Source organism: Coturnix japonica, chromosome 15, assembly GCF_054131305.1.
Source record: "Coturnix japonica strain WE chromosome 15, WE-NBRP24, whole genome shotgun sequence".
In the NCBI taxonomy this organism is placed as follows: domain Eukaryota; kingdom Metazoa; phylum Chordata; class Aves; order Galliformes; family Phasianidae; genus Coturnix; species Coturnix japonica.
In genome coordinates, this window is record NC_140677.1 from 8,283,498 (window position 1) to 8,298,400 (window position 14,903).

General features: G+C 38.6%; 1 protein-coding gene across 4 annotated transcripts in view; it reads right to left on the bottom strand.

The window, feature by feature from the left end:
• The window catches only part of PRKAR2A (protein kinase cAMP-dependent type II regulatory subunit alpha), a 51,238-nt gene that overhangs the window by 5,875 nt on the left and 30,460 nt on the right, over positions 1-14,903 (bottom strand). For all 4 annotated transcript variants that reach the window (XM_015874912.3, XM_085516754.1, XM_085516752.1 and 1 more), the window contains exons 4-9: positions 13,763-13,846; positions 10,658-10,764; positions 6,898-7,051; positions 3,969-4,070; positions 2,121-2,195; positions 143-208 (exon numbers count right to left, since the gene is read on the bottom strand). In XM_015874912.3, the coding sequence (XP_015730398.1) occupies positions 143-208; positions 2,121-2,195; positions 3,969-4,070; positions 6,898-7,051; positions 10,658-10,764; positions 13,763-13,846 (588 nt within the window). The remainder of the gene's footprint in view (positions 1-142; positions 209-2,120; positions 2,196-3,968; positions 4,071-6,897; positions 7,052-10,657; positions 10,765-13,762; positions 13,847-14,903) is intronic.

Below are 14,903 nucleotides of genomic sequence, written 5' to 3' on the forward strand. Positions count from 1 at the left end.
ATTTGTGACAACAACCAAGTAATTAAAATAACGTCTTAAAGTCAGCTCAGTCAGGCTTTTGCACATTGCAATTAGCCATTCAATGATTTAGCCGATCAAATCAGTGATTAATTTAAAATCTAATCACCCAATTCAAACTCACCTTGCTTTTAATCATGATTTTTACTTCACCAGATTCTACAATATAAAAGCAATCTGCTTTATCGCCCTGTGAAGGAAAGGCAAAAGATATGTTTTTTTCTTAGTTGACTATAAAAATATGTATGAATGGTATTATTCATTGTGAACTGGGCACTGTGCAAGTCATCAGTGTGAGAAATTACACAACAGCTCTGGAAAAAAGAATAAAGCACTCAATGGCATCACACTACTTAAGGAAAATAAATCACATCAGGAAAGTGGAAGAAAACAGAAATAGGAGCCATTTAGAATGAAGTTCAAGAAAGGTAATGGAATGTGTTGCTGTAGTAAAAACTTATTTTAGTTCCATTCATCTGTTTCTAAGAAAAAGTCCCACAGAGTTACAGGAGAAATGAGGCTCTTATCTGTGGTTCTTCAGAACAGTGGTAAGTATTCCAGTATGAAGTTTTTCATTTCCTGTTGCCAGCTATCGCAATCTGCTGCACTCAGCACACTTAACAATGTACTGAATACTCAGGACTTTTAAACACTGAAAACAAACTGATTAGGAGACACGAGGACTTCACATAACACTAGCAGTATGACTTAAAGCACCAGCGGTATGATTTAAAGCCAGTGCTTTCAATCACACTGCCCCAATTGACAGATCAAATTCCAGAAAGATAATTAAAATGTAACATTATCCGTGAGAGAAAAAGGATTCATGCTATTGATGCAATTGCTGTAGTACAAGAGCTATCACCATCATTTCCAAGCATAAAATTTCATCATCTCTAGCAGCGTATAACAATCATCCAGATCAATCCAGAATATTAATCCTACTTGTAATTTCCCTTACGTGTAATTACATCCTTATCCTTAATTCAGCTGTTGCAGATTTAAAGCAACCCTGTAACCGGATCACTGACTGTACAGCTTCCCAGTTCTGAGACAGCTTTGATTTTGCTGACAGTCCAGTTTTCTCAGGCTCTTAAGCAACAAGATTTTCAGCTTACACAATTGAGCCTTTTTGGAGAGAAGTGATTTGGCTGTATTTTCTTATCAGCAAAGGATGTTCTCTTGCACTGCAGTAGCTGATATTCAAGCTAATTAAGATTAACTATTCAAAACAGTATCAAGTACCCAGACTCTGTTTATAAAACAGGAAGACCTGTGGTCAAAATGCCTACCATTTCAGGTAAGCCAAGGTCTTCCTTGCATTAACTCCTGTTTAAAATAGAGCACTTTCTCAAAATCAATACACAAAGCTAAGACTGATGCAGAATTCTCGTGTTTCACCTGTAAAAATACTCCAAAAAAGTGAGTTCTGTCACAGGAAAAAAAAGCTTCAGCTTTAATTTGTCCAGCTTTATGTTTCAATCTGGTCTCAATCCATTACAGCAAAGTGCATCAACAACCAAAGCCTGCTGACTGAAGTCTGACTATTCCTAACACTAAAATACTCTTTTTAAAGGCATCTGGAAAATCACCTTTTTTAATTAAAGTGAGAATTCTTCGTACAGTTAACTGACTTGAGATCAACTAGTAAAGCAGTCCTATCGAGCTTGTTTAGCTCTATGCAAATCATGCACCCGTTGAATTGCTCGACTTTCCTGTTTAGTCAGGCCTACGGATGTGGCTTGGGACTCCCCTTTTAATCTGGTTACAGGTGCCTATAAAAACTGCACCTTGGGGCTTTCATTAAAAATTGCAATGACAGACAATTAATTTCAGCTTCTTCAGGCTCAGTCCTTTTGAAGCCTTGCAAAGACCGTTTATAGAAAACAAATGGAATTACCCAGAAGCTAAAGCAGTGGAATAAATACGTAGCAAAATACAACTGGCCCTTCCCCAGATATTCAAAAACTGGTTAAACAAATTGAAAGTATTAAAAGAATAATGCTAACTTGATCCAATTAACACGATTCTGTGAGTAGATTCCACATAGGAACAAAAACAAAGAGGGGAGAATGACAGATGGGAATTTATACTCCAAGTACCTGAGAAATGATACGTTCCCCATCCCGATACACTTTCTCTCCTATAACATCCACAATTTTCATTCGCTCTGATGCCTGCAATGAAGAGGAAAATCAAGCACAATTACCTGCCATAGCAAACCTCACAACTCAGAAGAAGTGTTCACTAGACAAAAACATGCTGAATCTGGCTACTGAAAAATGCAGCCCCCACACGACCTCATAATATTGCAGCACATCTTTCAAGACTACCAAAAAGATCAATGGCAAAAAAAGTTTTCTATTGTCCCACACCTAAAGTTTAAAATGACTGATTTGGCTGTTTTAGAACTAAGAAAAAAAAGCACTTCCTGTGAGATTCAGCTGAAATCTGAAGAAAGCGTTTAGAGAAATGCCAAGTCCTTCCCCAGAAACCTCAATGAAAAATATTAGTAATTCATTTTCAAAATACTTTCATTGCTGTGCACTTGAATGTCTTCGGTTGGTTGGTTGGAGTTTTTTGTGTGTTTATTTTGGTTGGCTGTTTTTTGTCTTAAAGCTCACTGCTGGATTAGGAAGAGGATGAGGGGGTATGAGAAAGACACTGGGTCTAAAAATTGTAAGCAAGCAATGCAACAGGATGCCCTGCAGCAAGGTCAAGAGGTACTAAACTGACGTGCAGTGAAATGTGCTTCACAAACAGGAAGGGAGAAAGGACAGTTAAATTTATCTCCAATGTTTCCTGCTGCCCATCTTGCACATCACAAAACAACTCTAATGGTTCACAGCAGTGTAAAAATATATTAAGAAAGAAAATCCTAAACAGTTCAAATGAATATCTCCACACATGATTCATTTTTAATCTATTCATTTCACAAATGCACTTCCATCTAGCCCATGTTTAAGAAACTGTTAATTACGATCCACGCATGATTCAACTGCAGTGTGTCATGCAAAAAGCCAGCCAGTGCTAATGAGATTTTTCTCTTTTTTGAATCTTTAATCTTTAATGAGTCATTTTGGGCTTTAAAAAAAACAAAAAGGCACACATTGATGAAACTAGTTTAAGCCAGTCATTGAGGGAGATGTTGTGTAATTCACCCCTTTTACAGCTATCAGCATAGGTCCAAACTAATATATCCTGGAAGCCACTATTTACACTTATGATGCTTTGCAATTTTGTAATCCTTTCCCAAGAGGATTGAGAACTATTCTCAAGTGCTGAAGATTTAAGCTGAAAAAATGTAACGAGGAAACAAAGAAAAATGTAAGTTCTGGCAGAGGGCAAAGATACATAACAATGTTCCATGCAGTCTGGCATGTCTCCAAAGCCCTTCTGAAAATACAGGCTAAATCAATGGCTTAGAAGTGACAATTTACACATCGTTCCTAAAGTCATGCACCACATATAACAACAGTGCTTGCTCTGCCTGGTTATTTTCCTCCTGGGCAGCAGTGCTTCCTTTAGTTTATTCTTAGCTTAGAAGAGTTAAGATCTGCTGTGGGAAGCATCTTTGAAATTTCAAAATCATTCACAGATAATGAAAATCAAGTATTCCAGAGACCGTATCATTACTTCAAAAACACACCCACAAACAGAACCAAAGCCCTGAGTCCCAGTTTTCACTTTAATCCCTATAATATTTTCTCTCTACCTGTTTTGTGTTTTAAAGCCTTCTCAAAAACTGAGATAAAAATCGCCTACTGCGAACAGTGGATATGAAAAACATGTTGGACAACTTCAACAATGCAAATTCTGTTGTACAGCAAATAGGATATTTAGCAGGTCTGAAGAACTTGTAAGCAAAAAATGATACTGATTTCTGATATAGTATAAACCAACTGGGGAGGTAACAAGAATTTGATGCAGATGTTTCTGAGAGACTTTACCTCCAAGGACTTGAGAAGGGGTACAGACTCAATAAATAACTCATATGTCTTCCTCTTCTTTGCATTGTTTTTCAATATAATTCTTCTGAATGTCACTCGATCCTGCAAGAAACAGCACAAACTGATTATTCCTCCTAACTAAAATACTTACTGATTAAACAACCTTTATCTAATATTAAAGATTATCTACCTCATATTTGCAAGAGAATTTAGATACAAGAAGTCAGTTATTAAAATGATAGCACATCCATCACAAAAGTGATCTTAACAGGCCTCATGATAATATTTCCTGGAAATACCAAGCTGAAAAACAGGGAGCTGTAAGACAAACCTGGCCATTCTCAGAAAGCCATTTAAGAATTCCAGTTTTACTCTATCTTGAATTGTTTTCCAGAGCTGAGTTTGTGGGTCTTTTTGTTTGCTTCTTTTTTATTCCATCTTTTATATTTCCACATACAATGTGGAAGCGATGCTCTTCTTGCTGAAGCTACCAGAAGCTGACATTTGCAACTCCTATTACGGCAACTGCAGGACTAAACCTGAACTGCACTGTTCTCAAGTCACAGATTCAGATTCAAGCACATCAGCCAACAGAACATCAATCAGCAACAGCCTTGATCACCCTCTCCATTTTTAGGGATAAGAGGCAGCTTTTTGCAGGGAACGGCTACTCCTGCACTTCCATCTGCCCACAGATACCACAGCAACTTCCTGATGCAAAAACGTTTTGAGTTTGTTTTCGAAGCCCAAATCTCGGTCAAGATTTCCAGCTCACTCCACCACCCTCCCGACTTCTGTCCAGGCAGCAATCCGTGCCGTGCAGGCTCTGCAGCCAGCAGGCGGCAGCACGCACCCGAGTGAAGGCAAAGATTGCCTGCAACATCTGGCTGGGCACCTGCAGCGGCAGACATGTTTGCAAGTTTATTGTTAGAGATCTTAATGAAATGCTTTTTATTTGTGCATTGAAAAGGAGAGGCTGAAATGCTGTAGAACATCGACAAGAAGGGCCACAAGAGAGATGGAAATAAACAGCACATGTAGGCTAAGGGGAAGTGCGCCCCACTTAGCACACCCTGCAGTTATTTCTGTGAACATTTGTGTGACAGTAACATTCGTGGCCCTTACACAGGGTGAACCTAAGCGTAAAAAATCAAAAACAAGGAATCAGAAGAACAGAAACAAAACAACAGAAACGTTGTCAGGAAAAAAAAAAAAAAATTAAGTATACCACATAAAGAGCAGCAATAACCAAAATCCCCCAGAGCCACTCCTATGGGTCTCATCTTCTGAAAACATCAGCCAATACTTCAAGCAGAGGTTTTGAGGTGAAGAGGTGTGTTCAGGTAAGAAAACTGCTTTATGGGATGCAGGCTACTCTTACTTGGAAAGAAAGCAATGACCGGTACTGGTGACACTGGTGGGATACAGAAGTTGAAGGTGGCAGATGAAGGCAGATGAAGAACAGCATTACTGCTAATCAAAAGGAGAACAAGAGATGCTAAAGCCTGAAGGGATTGGTGGGTGTGCATGTGTTTTGTTTTGTTTCTGTTCTACCACTGAAAAATTGCTTTAGAAGTCCCTTCAAATGCACTGCAGCAGGAATAGCCCACACTCGCTAACTGGCAGATTACCCGTAAATTTAGCAATGACTTTCACAGACTAATAAAAATCTTTAAATTACATTGGGCACAAAATATTACAATTAAACATGCCAACAACAGAACAACCAGGAGAAATAACCAAAGTTTTAGGCATAAAAATGCAACATTATTTAATAAAATATCCATGGGCCAGATCACTACCAAGGTCCCCTTTCAACTCCATCTTACTAATCAGGTAAGCATAATCACAGAAACCAAATAACTCGATTTGTGCAGCTCTTTCCAAAAGCAAACTGGAACAAAGAATGATCTCCTCCTTTTCTTCATTTTATAAACAGGTTTTGTACACAGCTGTTGAATTCAAGAATTTAGATCCTGACAGAACTCTGGTTATTCACCAATACTGTTTCCTTCTCCTCACAACAAGTCAAAACTCAATTCTTTCAGCAGAGATTGCATAGGCATGCTGTGTGTAGCAGCTTATCAGTCACCTGATCAAGGTCCTAACACACACACCAACCCCCAGCGATAGTTGCCGAGGAGCCCAGAGCATACAGAGAGCACACAACACTTCTGGCTTCAAAGGCTTCTCTGATCACACAATCTGCTCATTGCATGAACCTCACAGATGAGTAAGAGAGCACTGTGAAAAATAACCCTATCCAAATGGCACAGAGAAAAGAACTAAAATAGGAAACTAATGTCTGCAGCTTCACATTCAACACCGCTGGACTAGAGACAAAGCAGCACCACCACTTAGCTTGGTATTTGATAGACCATGCTGACCTGAGAACCTCTTCCAGCATAACACAAAGAGACCAGGAACATCATGACCATTTATTCAGAGTGAAAACAAAGCTTTGGGCAGTTTTCCTACTCTTCATATTACTGGCATGCTCAAGAAGATATTTAACACGGTCTATACCCATATTAAAGGAAACAAAATGGTAGGAGGTCAAGCTGAAAATAGCGTTATTTAGATATTGTTTGTATATTACTCCCTCCCCACCTCTACAAAATATGTGCATTAATATCTTCACCATTCTCTGATTGTTTTTTATTTTCCCTTAACAAAAGCCCTGATTACAAAAATGCAAAACAATAAAGAGACAGATAAAACTAGTGATATGATATTTACAGTCGAGTTATTCTAGAAAGGTGGCCAAAACCATTTTCACAGTGGATCTTTTATGCCACAAGGTAAGATAACAAACCGTGATAAAAAAGCTATTAGTGCAAGGAGTCATATGGAGAGAAGCACCTGCTGCTGGACACGGTGAGTTAGTAATTCAAACAGTAAGCAAATGAGAGCAACTTCCTTTCCTTACCAGTCCCCAAAGGGCTCCTTCTGTTGTGGCAACGATGGTGGCAGCTCTAGGAGTATTGTACATCAACGCCAGTTCCCCAAAACTGCCGCGATTATCATAGCGGCCCACACAGCGCGCCTGGTTGTCTTTTGCTACAACAATATCATACAATCCCCTGGAAAACAATGGAATAGATGATTTTCATTACACAACATTCCAGTACAGATGACAAAAAACAGTTTTTTGCTGTTATAGAAACAGTTTAGTCACACTAGCTTTAAATGACAGCTGCTGGGCTGGAAAGGTCTCCTCACCCTGTTCTCTAGAGGCAATGCTTCCAACGTTATAATAAAGTTAAAGTAATAGTAGCCCAAAGATTCACTAAGAATCAAGACTAATCTAATGACGATGGAGGTACAAGTTCAGCAAGGCATAAATGTGGCTCTAACTGCACCACAACTGCATATAAAGACAGAGGCTGTGCGCAGAGAGGTAGACCTTGAGATGTCAAACAGGTGCCCTTAAGACCCTTAGAATTGACTTATCTCTGGGGCTTTAAAAATAATCCTAATAGTAGCTCAACCAGGCTCAGTTAACTCTGGCCTGTGGCACCAGAGATAACTCAAGTATTAAAGAGCGGACTATAAGCTTTACAAAATGCTTATTAATTTACTACATCCCGGTAAAAGGCTGGTAAAGAACACTTCAAGCAGTTGAATGCACATGTAATCTTCCCCAGAAAGCGACACCTGAATGGTTTTATCTGCCAGAACATCATTAGGTACCTAAGAGAAAAAATGGGAATGGCAGCAGGTGAAACTTCTCATAGTAAACAAGCATGGGAACAGCCATTCTAGTGAGATCTACATCACATTAACAGCAGAAGGGCATTTGGGATTATTGATGGACAGCCCTGGGTTTATTACTTCTCTGAATACTGCATCCAGAAGAAAAAAAAGTTCTACAGAGAAGCTTTATGGGAGTCCCACTTGTAGGAGATTCCATAGAGTGAGCATTAATTGCATCAACCAAGCAATCAGAAAGCATCAAAACAAAAAAGCTCTTGGATCAACACTAGATGAGCCAGATTCGGAATTATTAGAAGATCCAAGTTCTCTATTTGTCACCCAGAAAGCTGAATAAAGAAGACAAGACTGCCTAGCAGCAGATGCTTTTTACATATTCTACTGTTTAATCACACCTAGCAGACAGGGAAACAACCAACAGCATTACTAATAAGAAACTACTGAAATATGGACTATTATTCCTGGAAAGCTCCACTAATTCATGTAATAGATTCAGTATCCATTTAGTCATTATCTGAGAGCCATAAAGAACAACAGTCTTCAGAGGTACTTTAGATCTAGATGAGCCACCTGGAACACTCTGAGTGAAATGCAACAACTGCTTCCCATCCTTCCTGTCTCAATGTCACTTAGCAGTACCATTTATTTCCAAATAACTACAGCCATGTAACCTTCATTCTAGCATTCAGCTGCCTGCAGCCCAGGGACTGAAGGGGTGAGGCACCACTGGGTGACCTTGGTTCAGCCTTACTGAGAAAACTGTTGCTGAGCTATGAGATAGTCAGTGAACTAAAGCCCTACAAGATAAGAAGAATGACAACACAGGCCAAAGCATAATTGTTGAGATGGTAATCATTTGTAGCTCAAGGACTCACAAGAAAAATGCCCACATGAAAAAATATAAAACTCCTGCAAGGAAGGAGAAAAAAACAAGCAAAAAAGGGCAACTTGGTATGACCAGAGATCTGCCTTTTTTTAAGAGGTAGAGGCCAATGCTGCCTCCTCCTGACTGCTGACTGCCTGGCCAGCAGAGACTCATCAGGTGTCTCCTTCACAGCAGCAAGGACAACATCACAAGTTATCTGTCCTAACTCTTCCCTCCCTTCAGTATGCACTGAATGGCTGCTGCATCCTCACGTTGCACCAAACCACTGACAGTGAAAAGGCTCAGGCAAAAGAGACTGGTACAGCTGGGTTAGAAGCAGAAGACTCTGGAAAAACAGCCCACACCAGGAAGCCTATTTTTCTATGCAGACAAGAAGCTGAAGAGTTACATCAGCAACAGAAAGTATCCCTTCACTCACACAGAAAGAAAAATCCTCAGGGATATTTAGGCATTAATGGCTTATCTTAGAATAATAAATGAGCCTACTGATGCCTTAAAAGAGCCAAAGTCCTCTGAATTTGCACTCGAACACAAGTGGGAATACCATAACTTTCAATAAGCACCAGCATCTCCCTATTCTGTTGCAGGAAAAAATGAGGAGGGGGGGAGTAGAGGAGCAGGACAGGAAGGGAAGAGGACAGAACTGATAACCTTTGTATCCTTTGCAATAAGAGAACATCCAGTCAAAGAGTTGCAGCTGAGTTCTATTTGACAGCAAAGGCCAGTACAATCTATTGCTAAACAATACCACATTTAGTTTCCCTCATTTATAGCTTTTTTTCCTCCACATACTTTTGGCAACATATTTACATTTGTGGTACATTATACCTTAAAAACAACAAACTTGAAAGACTGAAACTTTCCAACCCAACTGTCTCTACAGAAAACATTTTGGAATAGCATTACATCTGTAGAAAAGACTATATATTTAAAACAAAAGCAAAATGCCATCTTAATGTTAAAACTCATAACAGGAAAAAAAATTTATTAAACAATAAGTTAAGAGCCTTACACAGAAACAAATTAATATGGATCCAAGTGGCCTCTGGCACCTGACATTTCTGAGAGGCTCCCGAAGTTCCTCAGGATTAAGAAACCCTGTTCTGTATACATATCATCACGCTGTCTTAAATAACTGCTTTAAAAACACTTAATGTTAATAGTCTTACTCAGTGATAAGGATGATGACACACTGAGTCAAAAAGAAAGTAGGTAACTAAGTCTGTTCCAACATTTAACATTCATTCATTATACCGTGGTTAATGTTACCCTTGAACAGACAGAAATAAATCTGAGTCCTTAACTCTACTCCAAATATGGTGATGAAACACAAGGCAAGATGGAATTTCTCCTTAAAGCTCCTGTTAGGGAGAAAGACACTCAAAATGTGCACATAAGTACACATACACACACACACACAATACATTTTTGTGTATATATTATATGATCTACAAAACTATCAAGTGTATGTACTCAATGCAAGATACTGCAAAACGGAACCTTAAACTGCAAATATAAAGCAAATGACCAATAGAAGCAAAAAACCACAAACATCTCTCAAGTCAATCATCAAAACTAATTGAAGGAAAGGTAAGTTATTCCATGGTAGCCACCAATTTACACGCTCATGGATGTCCCTGTCCTCTACCCCTCACTCATCACACACTTTTTTTTCTTCCTTTTGCTGCCTTCTTTCTTCAGGAAAAAAACAACAACTTAGTCTAGAGACAGCACGTAACACGGCTGGTTTTAATCCATGCACATGTTGATTGGCACAAATGTTAAACTAAGCAGATTATACAAAAACCAGTGCTGCATCCCTTCCCTTAGAGAAAGTGATGTTTGAGTTTTTATATAGTGACAAAGAATCTGTTAAAATCTGCCAAGTTTGAAAGGTGCACTTCTATCAAATTTGTTTACACCTGGCAAAAGATCCAAAAGACAACGGGGACCTACAGGGGAAAGAAAATTGAAAGACAAAAGGAAACAGCAATAATTGCAAGAAATATATTTCTTTCAGAAACCAGCCCTGCCATTTCTAAGAAACTAAAAGAAACATATTTTTTATTTCAAAAGCACAGCTGCTTACTGCTCAATGACGTAGAAGTTGTCTCCATCATCCCCTTGATCAATCACATGTTCATGAGGTTTCACCTTCCTCTCAAACATGGCATCAAGGACTTGCGAAAGCTGCTCCTATAGAACAAATGAGGAGAAAAACAAAGGGCAAATTCACTTGACTTGACCTGGACAGTGAACTGCAACATGCATCACACTGCACTATTTTTACTGTACGCAAATGAAAGTAATTTCAATAACAAATTTTGATTTTAACAGTGCAGTATCTCACTTTGTTTAAAGCTTATCAGTCTAAGTCCAATAATGAATACAAAAAGATACTTCCACTACAGAAGAGCCATCACCTCAAATATGTATGCTTAATGCACACTATGGCAATGCCAAAGCACATGCGTGTAGCAAGATCTCACCTGGGATAATCATAGAACCACAGAATCATTTGAGACAGAAAGGACCCTAAAGGCCATCAGTCCAAGCCTCCTGTAATGACCAGGGACACCCACAGCTCCATCAGGTGCTCAGAGCACATCCCGCCTGACCTTGGCTGTCTGCAGGGCTGGGGCACCACCACTTCTCTAGGCAGCCTGTGCCAGTGCCTCACTGCCTTACCATAAAGAACTTTTCCCTTTATATCCAATCTACATCTCCTATTTCAGTTTGAAACCATTTCCCCTTGTCCTGTTACAACAGACCCTGGTAAAGAGTCTGTCTCCTTCAAAACCTTTCACACCTTCACTGCAATGGACACTCACTGATTTCTATCAGCAATACATAAGTTTCATTATATGCATACCTAAAAACCAGGCAAACTGAGTTCCTCTGCTGAGCCATGACTAAACTTTAGTAGGCAGCACAGCCAAGGAAGTTGTGAAAGTCAAAGCCCACAGACAGACAGCACCAACCATACAAGATACTGCTTCTAGCACTCTTGCAAACACAGGCCATCTAGGCTTGGCTCTGGATGGCTCTGGCTCTATATCAACTATATTCCTGCTTTTCATTGAATTTTATTATCACATTTTTAAAAACTCTCCTGGTACTTAAACTAAACTAGGAATTACTGCCTGAAAGCAGTTTGTTCGAATCATTTGTCAAAAAACAATTAAAAATCCTAAAAAAAAAACAACAAAACTTTCTAAAAACACAGGAACTCAGCTGTGTTTTATTTGGAGAATAAGCAGGCAAAGACTTAGATTAAAGAAATGCAACAGAGTTCTTCTGTTAATAAGGGACTATGCTCTGTCAGACTCCTGAACTGTAAGGCTTTGTTGTTTAAAGACAAGTACTAAGGATGCTCAGGGATTTTTCTGCTAAGAATAACAATAGTTGCTCTCACCATGAACATTTCAGTCACAGCTCAAATTCTACAAACTCATTTATAAGATATTGTGGAGAAAATACATAGTATTTCATTCCAAGCTTTTAACAGCCAGTTTTCTACACTCCCTGCACTTTAGGTTGAAAAATACATCAGATATGTCACTGGACATGACCATAACTTCTATCTATATTATTACACAGTTAAACCCTGATATTAGTCCAAAACTCAATGTGAATCTTGCCACAAATTATCCAACAGGCACTGGCTCCTTTGTATTTCATATCAAGTATTACAACAGCTACTCACACAAGATTATTTAACACACAAGATATTTAACACAGTAGTTGAGTCTCTGGACCTAAATTCAACACAGTCCACCAACATGCAACCAGCAGAAAAGGAATGAATTTGGCCAAGACATTCAAGTTACATCAACACATTTAACCCTAGAAGGGTTTTACATGTTTTCTTGGTTTCTGTTTTGTGGTTTTTTGGGTTTTTTTTTGCTGTTTCATTTTTTAAAGTTTTACATCACACTCTTTGGAAGCTTAGAAGCAAAAGAACAGACTTGGGGCCTTCATTTGGAAGTGTTCCTCATAATTATTAAAGGACATTAAACAATGAGCAAAAGCAGCTATTGTGCATTTCACAATTCAGTAGGTTCTGTGTGGCCAACCTTGTAAATGAGTCATGTTTTACAACTATACAGAGGATGTTGAAAAGAAATCATCAGGATGAGCAGCAAAAAAATGCGAGTCTCATATCCCACTTATACCCAGTACTAGAAAAGCTCTTCCCTCTCTGCTAAGTGCCCTTTGTCACACTATAATTAACGTACGCAATGCAGTCATCTTTTTCACCACATGCTATCTTAAAGCTTGAGTCTTTAACAGCTGCAGTTATGATTATTTCCACTGCTTCTCTTCCCAGTTGCTTAGAAAGCTTTCCTCAGGAAGCAGTATTTTTCTAATCCCATTTTCTAGGTTCAAATTTGTTTTTTTGAAGTTATCTTTGAATATGAACTGGTTATTAATCACTGGGTTGTTTTGCTGGGAGCCAAGAGATCAGCCTCATCAGTCTGAATGGTGATTGCATTTTGTACATACTAATGGAGCTGAATATTTTTAAACATGTTTAATTGATTACAGCAGCCAAGAACTGGGAGAAATTCCTAATTTCCAAGGGAAGCTGAGCAGTACTTCTGAAGCCATGAAGTACATACTTCCATTCCTCAGGAAAAGCTCTGATTCAAACCATGAAGCTGCAGGTACCATTGCTGGTGCTACAGCTTTCATTATTTCTGATATATTTTATGATACCAGAATTTATTCAGTCTGTATTGGAAATATCAGTTCCATACAGATGGAAACAAAAACAGATATAAATTATTCTATGGTTTTTCAGAGGCTGGATGTGATGAACCCCAAAGGTCCATTCCTGAACTGAAGCAAAGAGCAATTAACTTCAGCAATAAGTCTGTAAGATGAGCAGGAACATGGACAATCCCAAACCATGACTTTTACATTCACTTACAGAAATGTTACTGACACACTGCAGATCATAAAAAAGTGAGCAATCTAAAATGAAGCAAATGTAGGCAGTGATGGTAACTGGCAGTCTGACCTGCTTATCTGTACTGTTCATTGATGGCAACCTCTAAACACATGCCCCAAGCCAGTCTGCATGTAATTAAAAACTCATGAACGATCACAATGTAAAAACAGTGTCTGGACTGTTAGATCAAACTACTGAACAGCAATAATTCATGTTTGGATTTCCTTAAATTAATATTACCTGATCTAGATTTTTGAAGAGCAGGATATCTTTGCACGCCTCCTGCAGTCTGCATCGCTGTTCATCGGTTTTTGGATGAACTATCTTTAAAACAAAGTGAAAATAAATAAATGAACTGTCACAAAAGCAAAGAAATATTATCGCAAATTAAACCTTCACTTCAGAACAAAAACACAAACACAATGTCAGGTATCGTTGTTTACAGCTCCTTTTTACTGTCTGCACAAGCAGTATTTACATACAAACATATAATGCGAGGCAAAAGAAAATAAAAGAAAAACCCGTAAGAAATATATTATTCTGACAATTAAAACATGCAAAACAACAGTAAAGAGAGACAAGAAAGAAAAGGATGCCTTTTTTTTTTTTCCTTCTCTTCTAACCCAGCCACAGATACAGTCAAGGCTTGGGAACCCAGATGAAAAAGTCAAGTTTCCTTCCTGAACTCTGCCTATATTAGTTCCAACACCTTCACTGTTGGCAATTCAGAGAACTTACAACACATATGAGATGTGTCTCTGACCACCTAATAACACAAGTTACCTAAGAAACATTTTTTTCCACCAAAAAAGATATTTTTCACTTGAAAGATTGATTTACACTTCTTTCCAGCAATAATTCCTTCACCAGGTTTATGTGCTTTTGGCGAAATTATGACAAAGGGTTCCAAAAACCAGCAATGATAGCAGGCTTCTCTAAAAACCCCTTGAAAAAAAACTTGTTTGTCAGGATGGAATAAATGCAGCCTCATTCAGAAAAACTAACTGGGTGGCCAGATACACTCCATGTTGGTTTTTTTTTTCTTCTTGCAGTTTCCCGTGTATCAATTATATTTTCTTTTAAGAGAAATGAAATTAGACCGAGATTTTCATTGCAGAACTGTAGCATCTCTGAGTTGGAATCTGGAAACTGAACAGTAGAGTCCCTAGAGAAAAACCCTGACCCTCAGCAGCCAGGCTACAGGATTTCCTCACATAAAACATCTCTGAAGCAATACAATAACAGTATCTGGGCTTGAAATTCCTAGAAATTCCCATCTTCCAAATATAATAGAACAACAGGTGGTCAGCCTCTCAAAATGCTTCGACAAAGTATTTCTCCTACCCAGGGTGAACCACTCTGACAAGAAAGGCGGTGTAAA